Source organism: Nerophis lumbriciformis, linkage group LG03, assembly GCF_033978685.3.
Source record: "Nerophis lumbriciformis linkage group LG03, RoL_Nlum_v2.1, whole genome shotgun sequence".
NCBI lineage: Eukaryota > Metazoa > Chordata > Actinopteri > Syngnathiformes > Syngnathidae > Nerophis > Nerophis lumbriciformis.
This window is the reverse complement of record NC_084550.2, coordinates 22768760-22784287: the sequence shown is the minus strand read 5'-3', so window position 1 is coordinate 22784287 and position 15528 is coordinate 22768760. Positions and strand designations below refer to the sequence as shown.

General features: G+C 43.8%; 1 protein-coding gene across 1 annotated transcript; it reads left to right on the top strand.

Annotated features, from left to right (window-relative positions):
- LOC133575291 (solute carrier family 22 member 13-like) lies at positions 1-7299 on the top strand. The gene is made up of 9 exons (XM_061927929.1): positions 1-372; positions 445-548; positions 2439-2593; positions 2707-2875; positions 4960-5083; positions 5162-5262; positions 5329-5543; positions 5626-5734; positions 7116-7299. The coding sequence occupies exons 1-9, from the start codon at positions 1-3 to the stop codon at positions 7297-7299; spliced, it is 1533 nt and encodes a 510-aa protein (XP_061783913.1).
- Positions 7300-15528: the final 8229 nt, after the last annotated feature.

The window sequence follows — 15528 nt, the reverse complement described above, 5'->3', positions numbered from 1 at the left end:
ATGGCTTTTGAAGATATTCTGCAGACCGTTGGAGGATTTGGAATTTTCCAGAAGCTCATACTTTTTGGAATGACCATTCCAAATATATTTCTGGCTTCTACTATGTGTAGTTTTCTTTTCATCCAGTCGGATCCGGAGCGACATTGTAACACGGACTGGATCCTCAAGGCTGCTCCCAACCTGACGTTGGAGGAGCAGCTGAACCTGACCGTTCCTCTGGAGCAGGATGGTTCTTTCAGCAGGTGTCACATGTTTGTTCCAGTGGACTGGGACATCGGATCCATCAGAGACCGCGGACTCAATGAGACCACGGTGTGCCAGAACGGTTGGGTGTACTACGACACGACGTACGAGTCCACCATTGTCACTGACGTAAGTAACTATGCGCTAATTTGTTGTCTCAGTTGTTTCAGACATGCTAATTCTCTGAGTATTGCCTCGTAGTTTGATCTGGTGTGTGACAGGTCCAACGTACCTGCACTGGTGAAGACAGTTTTCATGGCTGGTATTCTTGTTGGTTCTTTCATCTTTGGACCTCTTGCTGAATCGTAAGTAACTTAAATGTCCTCACCTTGGGACTCATTTCATAGTTATGGACCTAAAAATGTCTACAGGTAGGAATAAGCAAATATGTATGCCGTGTGAAATCGATCGCCGGCAGCCCAAACTGACATTTAGCAAGGTTGACAATCTTGTCGAGATGTGTGAACACCTGCGACAGATGCTCCTCGGCTGAAGGACCAGCCACTATAATGTCATTGAGATAAACCAACTCAACATTCAGGTCGCGCAACACAGAAACCATCAGCCTTGGCAAAGTTTGTGCTGCCCCCTTTAGGCCAAAAGGCATATGCAGAAACCCAAAAAGCCCAAGCGAGGTTATTACTGCAGGTTTGGTCACGTTTTCTGTAGGCCCTGAACCTTGTCCACATTTGGAAAAAAAATTGCATTTTAGGTTATTAGGTGACCACAGATGACGCACCAGCTGTTCAAAGTCGGGACCCGGGGTAGACCACTCATCTGTGCATCGGTTGGGGACGTCTCTGCGCTGCTGACTTGTCTCCACTCAAGAGGATCCCCTGCTGGTCCCACTATGGACTGGACTCTCACACTATTAACCAAATCCACTGGACGTCCATTGCACCAGAGTTTTTTCTTGCCCTTATGTGCAGCCCTTTGAGACACCTGTGATTAAGGGCTATATAAATAAACTTTGATTGATTGATTGATTGATTGATTGATAATCTAGTCGTGCAGAAAAATCCTGAACGTGTGGAATAGGGTAGCAGACGTTCGTGATGTTGTTTAAGGCGGTGAAAATCTCTACAAGGCCGCCAGGAACCATCCGCCTTGGGCATCATGTGCAAAGGCGAGGCCCACAGGCTATTAGAACATCTATTCTGGTTGCCTTCTGGGCGTATCTCTGGTGCTTTGGGCATGTTCAGCCTCAAGAAGACCCTTAGCTGGAAGAGGTGACCGAACACTACTGCCTCTGTGGCCTTGACCTGGATACGGATGAGTGGATAAACGTGAATAAAACACAAAATGCCTTATTTTAGAATAATCTATGTTGCTCAAGTATAAAAGAACCCCAGATGGCCCTTCCAAGTCTTCCCAGCTGTTAATTAGTGTCAATGACATTACATTGTAATATGTGAATAACAATCAATCAATCAATGTTTACTTATGTAGCCCTAAATCACGAGTGTCTCAAAGGGCTGTACAAGCCACAACGGCATCCTCGGCTCAGATCACACATCAGGGCAAGGAAAAACTCAACCCAATGGGACAATGAGAAACCTTGGAGGGGACCACTGATGTGGGCACCTCCCCCTGGGTGACCCGGTGCAATGGATGCTGAGTGGATCTAACATAATATTGTGAGAGTTCAGTTCATAGTGGATCTAACATAATAGTGAGAGTCCAGTCCATAGTGGGGCCAGCAGGAGACCATCCCGAGCGGAGACAGGTCAGCAGCGCAGAGACGTCCCCAACCGATGCACAGACGAGCGGTCCACCCTGGGTCCCGACTTCGGACAGCCAGCGCTTTATCCGTGGCCACCGAACCTGTGCCCCCCCCCCCCCCCCCCCCCCCCCCTCCACGAAGGAGAGGGGGGCAGAGCAGAAAAGAAACAGCAGATCAACTGGTCTAAAATGGGGGTCTATTTAAAGGCTAGAGTATACAAATAAGTTTTAAGATGGGACTTAAATGCTTCTACTGAGGTTGCATCTCTAACTGTTACCGGGAGGGCATTCCAGAGTACTGGAGCCCGAATAGAAAACGCTCTATAGCCCGCAGACTTTTTTTGGGCTCTGGGAATAACTAATAAGCCGGAGTTCTTTGAACGCAGATTTCTTGCCGGGACATATGGTACAATACAATCAGCAAGATTGTATTGTACAACTGGGCGACTAATTATCTGGATTGTCAATTTTAGATTTGGTCGTCTGAGAACAACGCAGATACCTGCCGTGCTCCTAATGGTGGGCAGCTTTGTGGTCGGAGCGTCTCCAAATATCTACGTCTACATTGTGGCACAGTTCTTGGTTGCAGCTGGTCGCGCCGCATTCAGAATGAACTCCACTGTATTAGGTATGACCTCCGACAGGGGGCAGGGGCTTTCCTGTTCTGCAGCCTCTAAATAATTGACTGAGAAAATGTGTCTTTCTCCCGAAGCACTGACTGTTAAAAACATTTTGTTGTAGCCACAGAGTGGATAGGAATCACCAAAAGGTCCTATGCGTCCTGTTTGTGTCAATTATTTTTTGCACTTGGAGAATGTTTCATGGCTGGACTGATCTACGTCATTCGTAACTGGAGAATAGCTCAATACGTGCTTGGAGCAGCGTATTGCCCTCTAGTCTTCTACATGTGGTATGTATTTTTAAATAGTTATTGTTTTCTCTCTTGGCTCTAGGCAAAGGCGGTGAAGGCGGTCGCACTCCCTCCCCTCTCCGTTTCTGCCCAGCTTGCCTCTTTGTCTTGTCCTGTCTTGTTTCACTTTCTTGTAGCCTCTTTTTGCACTGCTCTCCAAAATCTATACAATGGATTTGATCAACTGGCCTCTCAACAAAATTGTCAAGCTCTGGGGTTTGGGGGAACCTGCCTGTCCTGTCGGAATGGTCGTTGCTGGACACACGACGGACTCTTGGGTGCCGCGTGCCTGGGGACCCTTACAGTTGAGGACATTGACGATATCTACCTATTCAGAATCATAACAGGACATCTGCTAATTGGAGTAAGCATTGCCCTTGAGCATCGACAAATTGGAAGATGCTGGCAGGTGTTTTAAGGTACACCAAAGTTGCCACAAGGTCAGGTTCAATGATTGGAGGGTGCGGGCAGAGCGTGAACTCTCAGATTTTTGTGGTTGTGGACTAAATCGCAAACTGGACAACATCAGAAACGGCGTCTGCAATACATGATGAATTTGAGGACCAGAAATAGACAATTAGAGTGAAAAGTTTACATTTGTTTTTGCTCGCTTAGTCACAAACACTCTAATCTGGATTGTTTTTCCCTGGCTGCATGCAACCTGGCAAGGACATTGCTTCAAGATTTCTCTCAAGGACAGTGCAGCGAACACGCAACAAGCTCCTTCACTGTCAACAACACCTGGGGGGTAAAACTCTGTTCGTTCCAGGCCTACATACCCCAACCCACACCCCACGCTTTTGCCACCGCTTAATTCCTTAGTGGCGACGGATGGCTGGAGCAGCGCAAGAAGGGCAGCAGCTTCGCCTCCGGAGGCTTCCCCTCCACTTTTCTTGCAAGTCTTGTGGTTTTCTGTGTCGTAACGTGCATGTGTGCTTATCGTGGCTCTCAAGTCTTTTTTCCCAGTGCCCAGCCTAACCCACCCCAATAGGACCTCAGTCCGGGATCGAATATTCTTTTACTCCTCCAACCCAAACTTGCCAACCTTGAGACCTCCGAATTCGGGACATTGGGGTGGGGGTTTGAGGTGGGGTGTTGGGGGGTTGGGAGGGGTCGGGGTGGGCGTGGCCGGGGCCGGGGGGGGCGGGGTTAAGCGGGAGGAGTATATTTATAGCTAGAATTCACTGAAATTCAAGTATTTCTTTTATATATATATATATATATATATATATATATATATATATATATATATATATATGTATATATATATATATAAGAAATACTTGAATTTCAGTGAATTATAGCTATATATATATATATATATATATATATATATATATATATATATAAAATAAATACTTAAATTTCAGTGTTCATTTATTTACACATATACACACACATAACACTCGTCTACTCATTGTTGTATTTCTAAGTGCAATGCTTTGCAGCCAGTAGCACAGCCTTTGAAGGAGCATAGGTATGGGCAGCATCTGTGAAATTTCATTTGCAGGAAAGGAGTGAGTTTAGGGTTGAATTGTCCATCCTCGTTCTATTCTCTGTCACTCGTCGTCGCCATGACTGTCTCTTCTTCGTTCTTCTGCTTCGTCTCCTTCTTGTTGTGTGTGCAGTTGTGCACTCTCCAAAAGCCGTAGATGTTATAACGTGACTGGGCCGGCACGCTGTTTATATGAAGGAAAAGCGGACGTGACGACAGGCTGTCCTCACTCAGGTCCGCATGGACCTGGAGGGGGCTTGCCTTAAGTCCGGCTGGAAATCGGGAGAATTTCGGGAGAATGGTTGTCCCGGGAGATTTTCGGGAGAGGCACTGAAATTCGGGAGTCTCCCGGAAAATTCGTGAGGGTTGGCAAGTATACTCCAACTCCCCCATCATCCACCTTTTTCCCACCTTTTACGGGGCACCGTAAGTGGCGCCCCATCGGCGTCCCTGTTCTGTCTCCCTGCACAATTTATGTCTGCTCTTGAACGGGTGTGTGCTGAAGATGAAAATGTATTGTACTCGCGGAATGACAATAACGTTCTTTCGTCCTTCCTCCTTCCTTTTTGACTCTGAACTTTTATTCAAGTTGGATTCCTGAATCTGCCAGGTGGTTGTTGAGTCAAGGCAGAATTGAGGAAGCAAGGATGTTGATCAAGAGGGTGGCCACAATAAATAAACAGGACGTCTCAGAGAATACTTTGGACTGCATGGTGTGTAAATTGATACACAACATACCAAATGTTTTTTTTGTCGTTTTTAATCTTTTCTTCTTCTCTTGAACTGTGCAGCTCGGGGAACATGAGAACAAGGAAATCAAAAGTGGAGCCATGAAAATAATTTTTACCACAAAAAAGCTGAGGATTTACTTATTACTTATGTGTTTTGTCTGGTGAGTAAAAAACAATAAGTTATTTCATTTGTATATCCTTTAATTTATTTATTTCCCCCTGCCTAGGTCTTCAACATACTTAGGCTACTTTTGTATTGCTCTCAATGTTGGAACATTTGGTTTGAGCATCTTCCTGGTTCAATTCCTGTTTGGAGTCACAGAACTCCCAACACAATTTATTTGCCTCTGGTTTTTGGAGTTGTTGGGAAGAAAAAAATCCCTAATTTTAGTCGCGTTTGCAGCTGGCTTGTTTTGTGTCCTGACCGTGGCTTTCTCTCAAGGTGAATCCATCATTTTTCACAGAAATGATGCCTGAGCTTGGACGTATTACACTCACATGTCTTTCACTTGTTCCCATTCCAGACAATGTTGTTGCTATTACGGCTCTTGCAACGACAGGGAAGCTCTTCTTGGACTGGCTTTTTTCGGTGTGTATGGTCTATTCTCAGGAGCTGTTCCCCACTTCGGTCAGGTAAGCAAAATACTGTGTATTCTTCTTAGGGTCACGGGGTTGAGACTTGAGCCATGACTTTGGTCCTAGTCCTCAAAGTAAGGCCATAAAGCAGGGTTGTTGAACTTAATTATTGTTGGGGACCTCATTTCCAGAAAGTGAAAAGAGAAGTCCCCCGGTTCTTAGCTATTAGTCTTATTTTGTTTATTCCGGAGAAACCGCATCCTTTATAATAGTCATTTGATCTTGGTGTATTTATTTTGTTGGAATATTGGGAGCGCTCCAATGTTTTTAAAGAACCTAGTGAAAGACCATCTCTATGACAGCTCTCTAGTGCTTTTAGAAATCTGCTGCATGAGCTGTGGGTTGTTACCAAAAGGACAAGATCGCAAATACGAGTGGCCAAAATGAGCTTCTTCCGTGGTGTGGCGGGGCTCTCCCATAGAGAGGGTGAAAAGCTCTGTCATTCAGGCGGGCCTCAAGCTAAAGTCGCTGCTCCTCCACATCGAGAGAAGCCAGAAGAGGTGTCTCAGACATCTGATTAAGACGGCCCCCAGACGCCTCCCTGGGGAGGTATTCAGGGCACGTCCGACCGGTAGAAGGTGTTGCGTTTGGACCAGATGTTCCTCCCAGGGAATTCAAGTTGCTGGCCACTCCCAAGCTCTTTTATGACACTTAAAGCTGAGTAGAAGAACCACCAGAGACAGAATAGGTATTTTTTAATTTATTTCCAAAGCTTTGGAAATAGAATGAGACCAGTCCAGCATAGAACATTCAATCGCGCAGCTAAGATGGTCCGATCTAAAATATGGAAACCTTCTCTTCTATAAAGTGTCTCTCCCTCCCACCCTTGTTGTCTCTCTTTGGAGGTTGCCAGGAGAACGGTACATTTCCAACTGCATTGTGACCAGTGTGAAATTTGGTGGAGGAGGAATCATGGTGTGGGGTTGTTTTTCAGGAGTTGGGCTTGGCCCCTTAGTTCCCGTGAAAGAAACTTTGAATGCTCCAGGATACCAAAACATTTTGGACAATTCCATGCTCCCAACCTTGTGGGAACAGTTTGGAGCGGCCCCTTCCTCCTCCAACATGACTGTGCACCAGTGCACAAAGCAAGATCCATAAAGACATGTCTTGATCCATTTGTGGCTCTACGTCGGGTGATATTTACCTGACTTGCAATTATCTGTCAAACACTAGGGGGCAGTGTTTTCCTGAGCGTGAGCAATTACAGATCTAGTTGACTATTTAGCTTCCTGTATAGCAGTCGTCATCAATTGGGGGGCACTGACGGCGGAAAAATGCTGTACTGTGTTGCATAATATATGGATTTTTTTTTCAAGAATGTGTCAACAATTTAATTCCAGTGTGCTGAATTTCCAGGTATAATCTTCTCTCTCCTCAGGCAAACAGCTTTTGGCTTGTTGTCCATAGCTGCCCGACTAGCTGGTCTCCTCTCTCCAACAGTCAACATGTTGGCCTTTTATCGCTGGTACTTACCCAGCACTGTCTTCGGCATCCTTGCAATGCTTAGTGGACTTCCGGGTTTCTTCCTTCCTGAAACCAAAGGCAAAGAACTGCCAGAGTAGCAACAAGTAAGCTCACTAATGGATCTGTTTTCATGTGATATTAGTATACTGAAATTATTGATAATTTGAAAATAAAAATATCTGAGGCTCGTTCCTTTTTTATAAGATGTTGACCTTTTTACCATATTTAAGACATCTTGAGGTTACTTGGGGTTACACGGAGTCATCATTCATACAGCCTTGTACAAGTAATTAGAAATAACCAACAAAACCCACATCAATGTCTCCAAAACAATATATAGTATGGTCCGCAGGCCTGAAGGTTGAAGTCGCAACTGCAATTGTGTTCGCTCCATCAAAAGAGTTTGAAGTCATTAAAGTTCAAAACAAATGTATGAATTTAGTGTATATTTGCTAAAATATACTAACAAGTAAATTACGGGGCGGCGTGGCTCCAGTGGTTTAGCAGTCGTCCGTAAACTTGAGGGTTCCTGGTTCAAACCCAATTTCTGCCTACCGAGTCACCACTGTTGTGTCCTCGGGCAAGACCCTTCACAAACCTTGGTCACAGAGGCCGTTCGCACGAATTGGCAGCCACGTTTGCATCAGTCTACCTCAATGATGCTGTGGCTACAAATGTAGCTTACCACCATAATGTGTGAATGTGGAGTGAATGACTGATGGTTCTCACTTTGGGTGTCAAGAAGAGCTAATCCATTATTAAAACCACATTTTGTAGCGACTATCTTGTCTCACCTTTAGAGGCTTTTGGTGCGGGGGATCCAGCCAAAATGCGCTTGAAATAAACGTCCAACCAGAATGATGCGTTTGGCATATGGTCCCATTCATTGTACATAAAGATGGGATAGGATTACATCCAGGTGGGAATTATTTTGTGGCAAATTGGAAAGATTTGGCTTCTGGTGGTATGATAGAACACCTGGATAGAAGATTGTTAGCGGTTAAAACTGTGACCTCAACCTCCCAGCACCGTGGGATTTCTGTACCTATCGGCAGGGCCGGCCCGTGGCATAGGCCGTATAGGCAAATGCTAAGGGCGCCGTCCATCAGGGGGCGCCACGCCAGTGCCACAAATGTTGGAGAAAAAAAAAAAGAAAAAAAAAGTTGGTATTATTATTTCTAAATACAAAAAATAATCCCACGTTAATTAAAATGCAAAGTAAAGCCTATTTAATAGAAATATTATTTGTTACAACATTACGCCCCCCCCCCCCCCCCCCTCTCCCCCACACGGTGCGCCCCCTCCTTGCCCGTATCATGACTCTTTTTGGACGTCACCACATCAAAAAATCAACACAAGATGTCAAAACGGTCAAAACTGTCAGGTGCCCAGGGAAGAAAAAAGAGAAAAGAAGAGGAGTAGAAACGAGAAAAGACAGAGTTAGCAGGTAGGTAACGTTAGCCTACATGAAATGATTTGTCTGTTACAGAATGTGATAGTAACCTGGCTTTTTAGCATTAAGCTAATGTTACATGATTCGGCAATTGCTAATCAATAAATAGCTAGTTCTGTTTTAACGTCGGGTTAATATTGTGGAGGGGGCTAAATTGTTATGGAAAATAATAATGTAACGTTAGGTAATTACAGTACTCCCACCTTACATTCCTCAGGGACATTTGTATTAGATCTTTTAAGCAGGTGTTTTTTGTTTACATTGTTATTGCCTTCTGGTTAGCTAATGTTTGCCCTGCAGGTAATAGTCACTTGTCCACCCCTTTATATATTAGGTATAGTTGTAAGTAAAAAAAAAAAAAGGTCAAAGACAAAGCTATTCGGTTTCTTGTGAGTATATACACTTCACTGCCGATGTGGGGGGGCGCCACCTAAAATCTTGCCTAGGGCGCCAGATTGGTTAGGGCCGGGCCTGCCTATCGGACCAGAGTCGTGTATAAAGAGAGTACAGCCAACTCTGTTTCAGACCTTCTCCTAAATGATTGATTAAGTTGATTAATGATTAACGCCTCAATGAAGAATTTTCAGTTTTGGTTGATTTTAGTGGCGCCAGTAGACCAAAGCGGTAGTGTTTTGCCTGAAGGAAGACCACATTTCCCATCAGGACCAGTGCATAGTGTTGTAAATCGTCAGAAACGGCGTACACGTACAAACTGACACGATAATACCATAATGATTCAGTATGACTTATCTTTCCACAGTAGGAACCTACATATTTTACTCAAACTTTATAGTTGCGGTTTGCAGTCATCGCATTTTTTCTTTATACAGTACTTTTGAGTTTGTTGCGTGGCTGGTCGTTTCAGTGTGGAACTGCGAGCTATTAAGCTGGTGGCTATTATTGGGACCAGACAAATTTCCGATAGTTAACATTAGCATTACCATTGAAAATCACTTAATAGTTTAGCAGGAACAGAGCAAAGGCAGCATCGGGTTGAAAGCTGGGGCAGTATGGATCCATGACTTTCCTTTTGTGGTGAATTATACTGTGTACCATTTTCTTATATGATTGTGAACTGGCATGTATTTGTAATTAGTCACAGAATCTTTTAGAGGATTAAGGAAATATGCCCTTAGATAGCTTCGGGTGCAGATGTCCATCTCAGCTCTCCAGAGAGTGGTGCCTCTAGTCCTTAAGGACAATTGGAATCCTAAAGGAATGCAGGTTTGCATTTTAGGAGTGAATATAAAAACATTAGCAACATCTGGTAGGAAGCCCCCACTGGTAGGAGTAGAGGATAGGGGTCACCCGACTCAAACCGATCAGACAAAAAAGAAGTCAACAAAGACTGTCAGCTATCCAAAAACTTAAAGGACTATATGTTGCACCTCATCTCCTGTTATTACTTTACCAAAGCATTGTTCAACCCATCCTTATGTACTTGTTCCACATGTTTTTTCACCATGCTTTCTGTAACCAACCGGACTAAACTCACACGCATTACAAACATAGCAGCTAAAATCATCGGCCTACCCACACCCAACATTTCAGATTCAAACCACAGGTCCATCACTCGACTGGCAAAAACAATAGTCCATACGATATCAGTCACCCACTACACCAATACATAATCCCAATACCATCAGGGCGCAGGTACAGAACCATCAAATTCCGGAGGGCCCGCCTCAGGAAAAGCCTGATTCCTGCAGCAATAGCCGCCCTTAACAGCAGGCCCGGCCAACCTGTCTGACAAGCCTATAAATGTGTTGGTCATGTATGATGTATTTTTGTTATTTTTGTTTTGTGATGTGTAATGTCTATTGTTTAAATGTACGGCAGTGAAAATGAATTTCCCCAACGGGGAACAATAAATGTAAATCTAAATCAATCAAATCAAAATAGGTTGACTGGCCAAACAACAAACTGGGCTTTTGTCCAGACTGGCCGGCTCCAAGGCTAGAGTTACGAAGAGTGGGGGTCTTCGTGTCAGGGGTATTTAGGGACAGTGGTCCGAGAGGACATCAGACGAGTAATCAGGCCCATACTCTTTCTCCTGGAAGCTGCAGTTCCAGGCTGAGGCTCGCTGAAACAAATAAAGCTTTTTGTTCGACGATTCCTTGTTGACGTTTTCTTGGCTCATCACCCATCACACAGTCACTCTGTCCTGGGAGAGTGACACGACCAACAATTATACAACAATTTGGCGTCACAATCCGAGCTACTCCGAGGCAACGGGTGACTCAGACATTTTATTATGGTCCGTAGATTACTTTGTTTATTTTGCTCTACAAATGTTTCATAAAGTGTTTATTTATTTATACTGTTTCCGGCAATGGGTGACTGACACATAATTATTTTTAGAGTTGTAGAGATGAATATTTTTTTTATGTATGAATGTGGTGAAAATGTAACCCCGGGGTTCAAATGAGATAAGCGAAACCTAAAGTAAGGACACCAAGAGGTGAAAGACACCAAAAGTAGGTGGAGGTGGACCTGAGAGAAAGGTTTAAAATGTAATTGAATAACTTATGTATATAACTCCATGGCCTTTTGGCCATGGAGACCAGCTGCTGGGTCTCTGCCACACCAGAGTCCGTTTGGAGAGACCGGAGAAGATGCGGATGAAGAGACAGGGAGCTAGCGCTGACAAGCTTCACGGTGTCTTGTTTGAATGAGCAGGTATCGGACACCTCGGTCTCAGACGCATCCTCGCTCATCCATGAGGACTGGACACTGGCCGAAAGTTAGTGGAACCCCAGCTGGTCCTTCCAAGTCTTCCCATCTATTAATCAGTGTCTACTTTCTGATATGTGAAGTATAACTGGACGACTAACTATCTGGAATGTCAATTTTAGATTTAGTCATCTGAGAACAACGCAGATACCTACCGTCCTCCTGATGGTGTGCAGCTTTGTGGCTGGAGCGGCTCCAAATATCTACGTCTACATTGTGGCACAGTTCTTGGTTGCAGCTGCTCACACCGCATTTAGAATTAACTCCACTGTATTAGGTATGACCTCCGACAGACTTTCTGCACCCTCTGAATAAATGAATGAATGTAAAAAAAATGTCTCCATAGCTACAGAGTGGATAGGAGTCACCAAAAGGTCCTATGCCTCCTGTTTGAATCAAGTGTTTTCTGCAATTGGACAATGTTTCATGGCTGGACTGGTCTACGCCATTCGGAACTGGAGAATAGCTCAATACGTGCTGGGAGCAGCTTATTGTCCTCTGGTCCTCTACATGTGGTATGTCTTGTTAAATAGTGACTGTTTCCCCTTTTTGACTCTAAACCTTTTATTCAAGGTGGATTCCAGAATCTGCCAGGTGGTTGTTGAGTCAAGAAAGAATTGAAGAAGCAAAGATGTTGATTAAGAGAGTTGCTTCAATAAATAAACAGGAAGTCCCAGAGAATGCTTTGGACGGCATGGTATGCTTTGATACACAACCCACTAAATTATTTATTCTAGTCTTTGTAAGTAAGTAAGTAAGTACATTTTATTTATAAAACACTTTTCGCAGATAAAACAACTCAATTTAAAACAACAGGGGCAACATCATAAAAAGGATACAAAGTGGATTAAAAATGATAGTTAAAAGGTTAAAAGTTTCAACACAGTCAAGAATACGGAGGGACTGGTGCAAGTTGTTCCAGAGTCTGGGAGCTATAGCCTGGAATGCCAGGTCTCCACGGGTTTTAAAACAAGTTTTTGGGATCTTTAGAAGACCCTGGCCTAAAGACCGGAGGCTGCGCCCTGAAGAGTAGGGGCATAGTAAGTCAGTGATGTACTGAGGGGCCCCACCATGCAACACACGGAATGTCAGGACTAAAATCTTAAACTCGATGTGGAATTTAACTGGAAGCCAATGAAGACTGGATACAACGGGGGTGAAATGGGCTGTTCTGGGTACACCGGTCCAAAGTCTGGCAGTCACATTTTGTACCGTCTGAAGTCTCTTTAGCGTTGAAAAGAGTGAAAAGAGAATTGCAATAGTCAATGCGAGACGAAATGAACGTGCGAATGATCATTTCCAGATCCAATTGTGACAACAAATTTCTCACTTTAGAAATGTCATTTGTGTTTCTCTTCTCGTCAGTTAGAACAACAAGAGAAAAAAGTCAAAAGAGGAGCCATGAAAATCATTTTTACCACAACAAAGCTGCTGATTTACTTACTCATCGTGTGTTTTGTCTGGTGAGTAAAAACATTTAGTTATTTCATTTTTACATCTTCTCATTTATTTCTTTTTTCCCCTCACATAGTTCTTCAGGATTAGCAAATCATTGTATTCTGTTTTTATTTATTTACCATTTACACAACATGCCAATATATTTATACATCCCTTAAAATATTTTCGATGGAGTTGAGATCTGGAGACATTCAAAACCAGCCCCAAAAACACGACAAATAAAATCACCTTTTCCTTATCCCATTCCGTGTGTTTTCTGAAAGCTTCATTAAAATGGGAAGCTTATAGTAACCTAAAGGAACGTTGATGATATTTTTGTTGGTTGTCTTTACAGAAATATGATCAGCACCAAAAGCGGAAGTGACGCCAAGCAGACTGAACTCGACGGCAAAAAATCCACCAAATTTTAGTTTGCATCGTCTGACTTTTGATGTGTGTCTACAAGTTGTACAGTAACAGGATGAGATTGGTCTCAGTCTTGAGAATCATTCAACTTATTTTTCCCTGTTTTTTTAGTACTTTCTTTTGCAGTATATTTGATTCGTATTTACTTTTGTAACCAGCCTGATTAATTATCCTGTTGAACTTTATATAGGTTACATAAAATTATTGAATACGATTCAAATCAAGCGTAAAATTACTAATTACAACACCAGTGAAGTAAATGGTAAATAAAAACAGAATACAATGGTTTGCTAATCCTTTTCAATTTATATTCAATTGAATAGACTGCAAAGACAAGATATTTAACATTCCAACTGGAAAACGTTATTTTTTTCAAATATTATCCCATTTGGAATTTAATGCCTGCAACATGTTTCAAAAAAGCCGGCACAAGTGGCAAAAAAGACTGAGGAAGTTGAGGAATGCTCATCAAACACTTAATTAGAACATCCCACAGGTGAACAGGCTAATTGGGAACAGGTGGGGTGCCATGATTGGGTATAAAAGTAGATTCCATGAATTGCTCAGTCATTCACAAACAAGGACGGGGCGAGGGTCACCACTTTGTCAACAAATGTGTGAGCAAATTGTCCAACAGTTGAAAAACGAAATTAAGGGATTTCACCATCTACGGTCCGTAATATCATCAAAGAGTTCAGAGAATCTGGAGAAATCACTGCACGTAAGCGGCAATGCCCGTGACCTTCAATCCCTCAGGCGGTGCTGCATCAAAAAGCGACATCAGTGTGTAAAGGATATCACCACATGTGCTCAGGAACACTTAAAAAAAACGCTGTCAGTAGCTACAGTTGGTCGCTACATCTGTAAGTGCAAGTAGAAACTCTACTACGCAAAGAGAAAGCCATTTATCAACAACACCCAGAAACTCCGCCGGCTTTGCTGCTTCCTCGCTTCAAGCCTCTCACCTGGATAGTAGAAGGATGAGGACGTACTCCGACAAGTTGGTACACTTTGACAGCTAATTTAGACCCGGATACGACGAGAACGACACGAAACGATGCTTAATTCAAAATTGTCCAACAGTTTAAGAACAACATTTCTCAACCAGCTATTGCAAGGAATTTAGGCATTTCACCATCTACGGTCTGTAATATCATCAAAAGGTTCAGAGAATCTGGAGAAATCACTGCACGTAAGCGATGATATTACGGACCTTCGATCCCTCAGGCGGTACTGCATCAAAAAGCAACATCGGTGTGTAAAGGATATCACCACATGGGCTCAGGAACACTTCAAAAAACCACTGTAAGTAACTACAGTTTGTCACTACATCTGTAAGTGCAAGTTAAAACTCTACTATGGAAAGCCAAATCCATTTATCAACAACACCCAGAAACGCCTGCGGCTTCGCTGGGCCCCGAGCTCATCTAAGATGGACTGATGCAAAGTGGAAAAGTGTTCTGTGGTCTGACGAGTCCACATTTCTAATTGTTTTTGGAAACTGTCATCCGGAACAAAGAGGAAAAGAACCATCCGGATTGTTCTAGGCGCAAAGTTGAAAAACCAGCATCTGTGATGGTATGGGGGTGTATTAGTGCCCAAGGCAGGGGAAACTTACACATCTGTGAAGGCGCCATTAATCCTGAAAGGTACATACAGGTTTTGGAGCAACATTACCATGGATGCCCCTGCTTATTTCAGCAAGACAACGCCAAGCCACGTGTTACATCAACGTGGCTTCACGAGTGAGGGAAGAGTGGATCGGTGCCGCGTCTTCCGTAATGCAGACACTCTATCGATCCGTTGTGGTAAAGAAGGAGGTGAGCCGGAAGGCAAATCTCTTAATTTACCGGTCGATCTATGTTCTCATCCTCATCTATGGTCATGAGCTTTGGGTTATGACCGAACAGGGGTACAAGCGGCCGAAACCGGTTTCCTCCGTCGGGTGGCGGGTCTCTTCCTTAGAGATAGAGTAAAAAGCTGCTCTTCCACATCAAGAGGAGCCAGATGAGGTGGTTCGGGCATCCGGTCAGGATTCCACCCAGACGCTTCCCTGGGAGGCCAGACCCAGGACACGTTGGGAAGACTATGTCTTCCAGCTGGCCTGGGAACGCCTCGGGATTCCCCGGGAGGAGCTGGACGAAGTGGCTGGAGGGAGAGAAGTCTGGGCTTCTCTGCTTAGGCTGCTGCCCCTGCGACCCGACCTAAGCGGAAGAAAATGGATGGATGGATGGTACTATACTGCTTCTGAAAAATACCAGTAAATACCAAAAATACA

Bases quoted from the DNA above. Each gene is read 5' to 3' on its own strand.
- LOC133575291 (XM_061927929.1), top strand. From the start codon at position 1: ATGGCTTTTGAAGATATTCTGCAGACCGTTGGAGGATTTGGAATTTTC. The intron at 5,084-5,161 runs GTGTGTAAATTG...TGAACTGTGCAG, and splicing joins AGAATACTTTGGACTGCATG to CTCGGGGAACATGAGAACAA. The intron at 5,544-5,625 runs GTGAATCCATCA...TTCCCATTCCAG, and splicing joins GACCGTGGCTTTCTCTCAAG to ACAATGTTGTTGCTATTACG.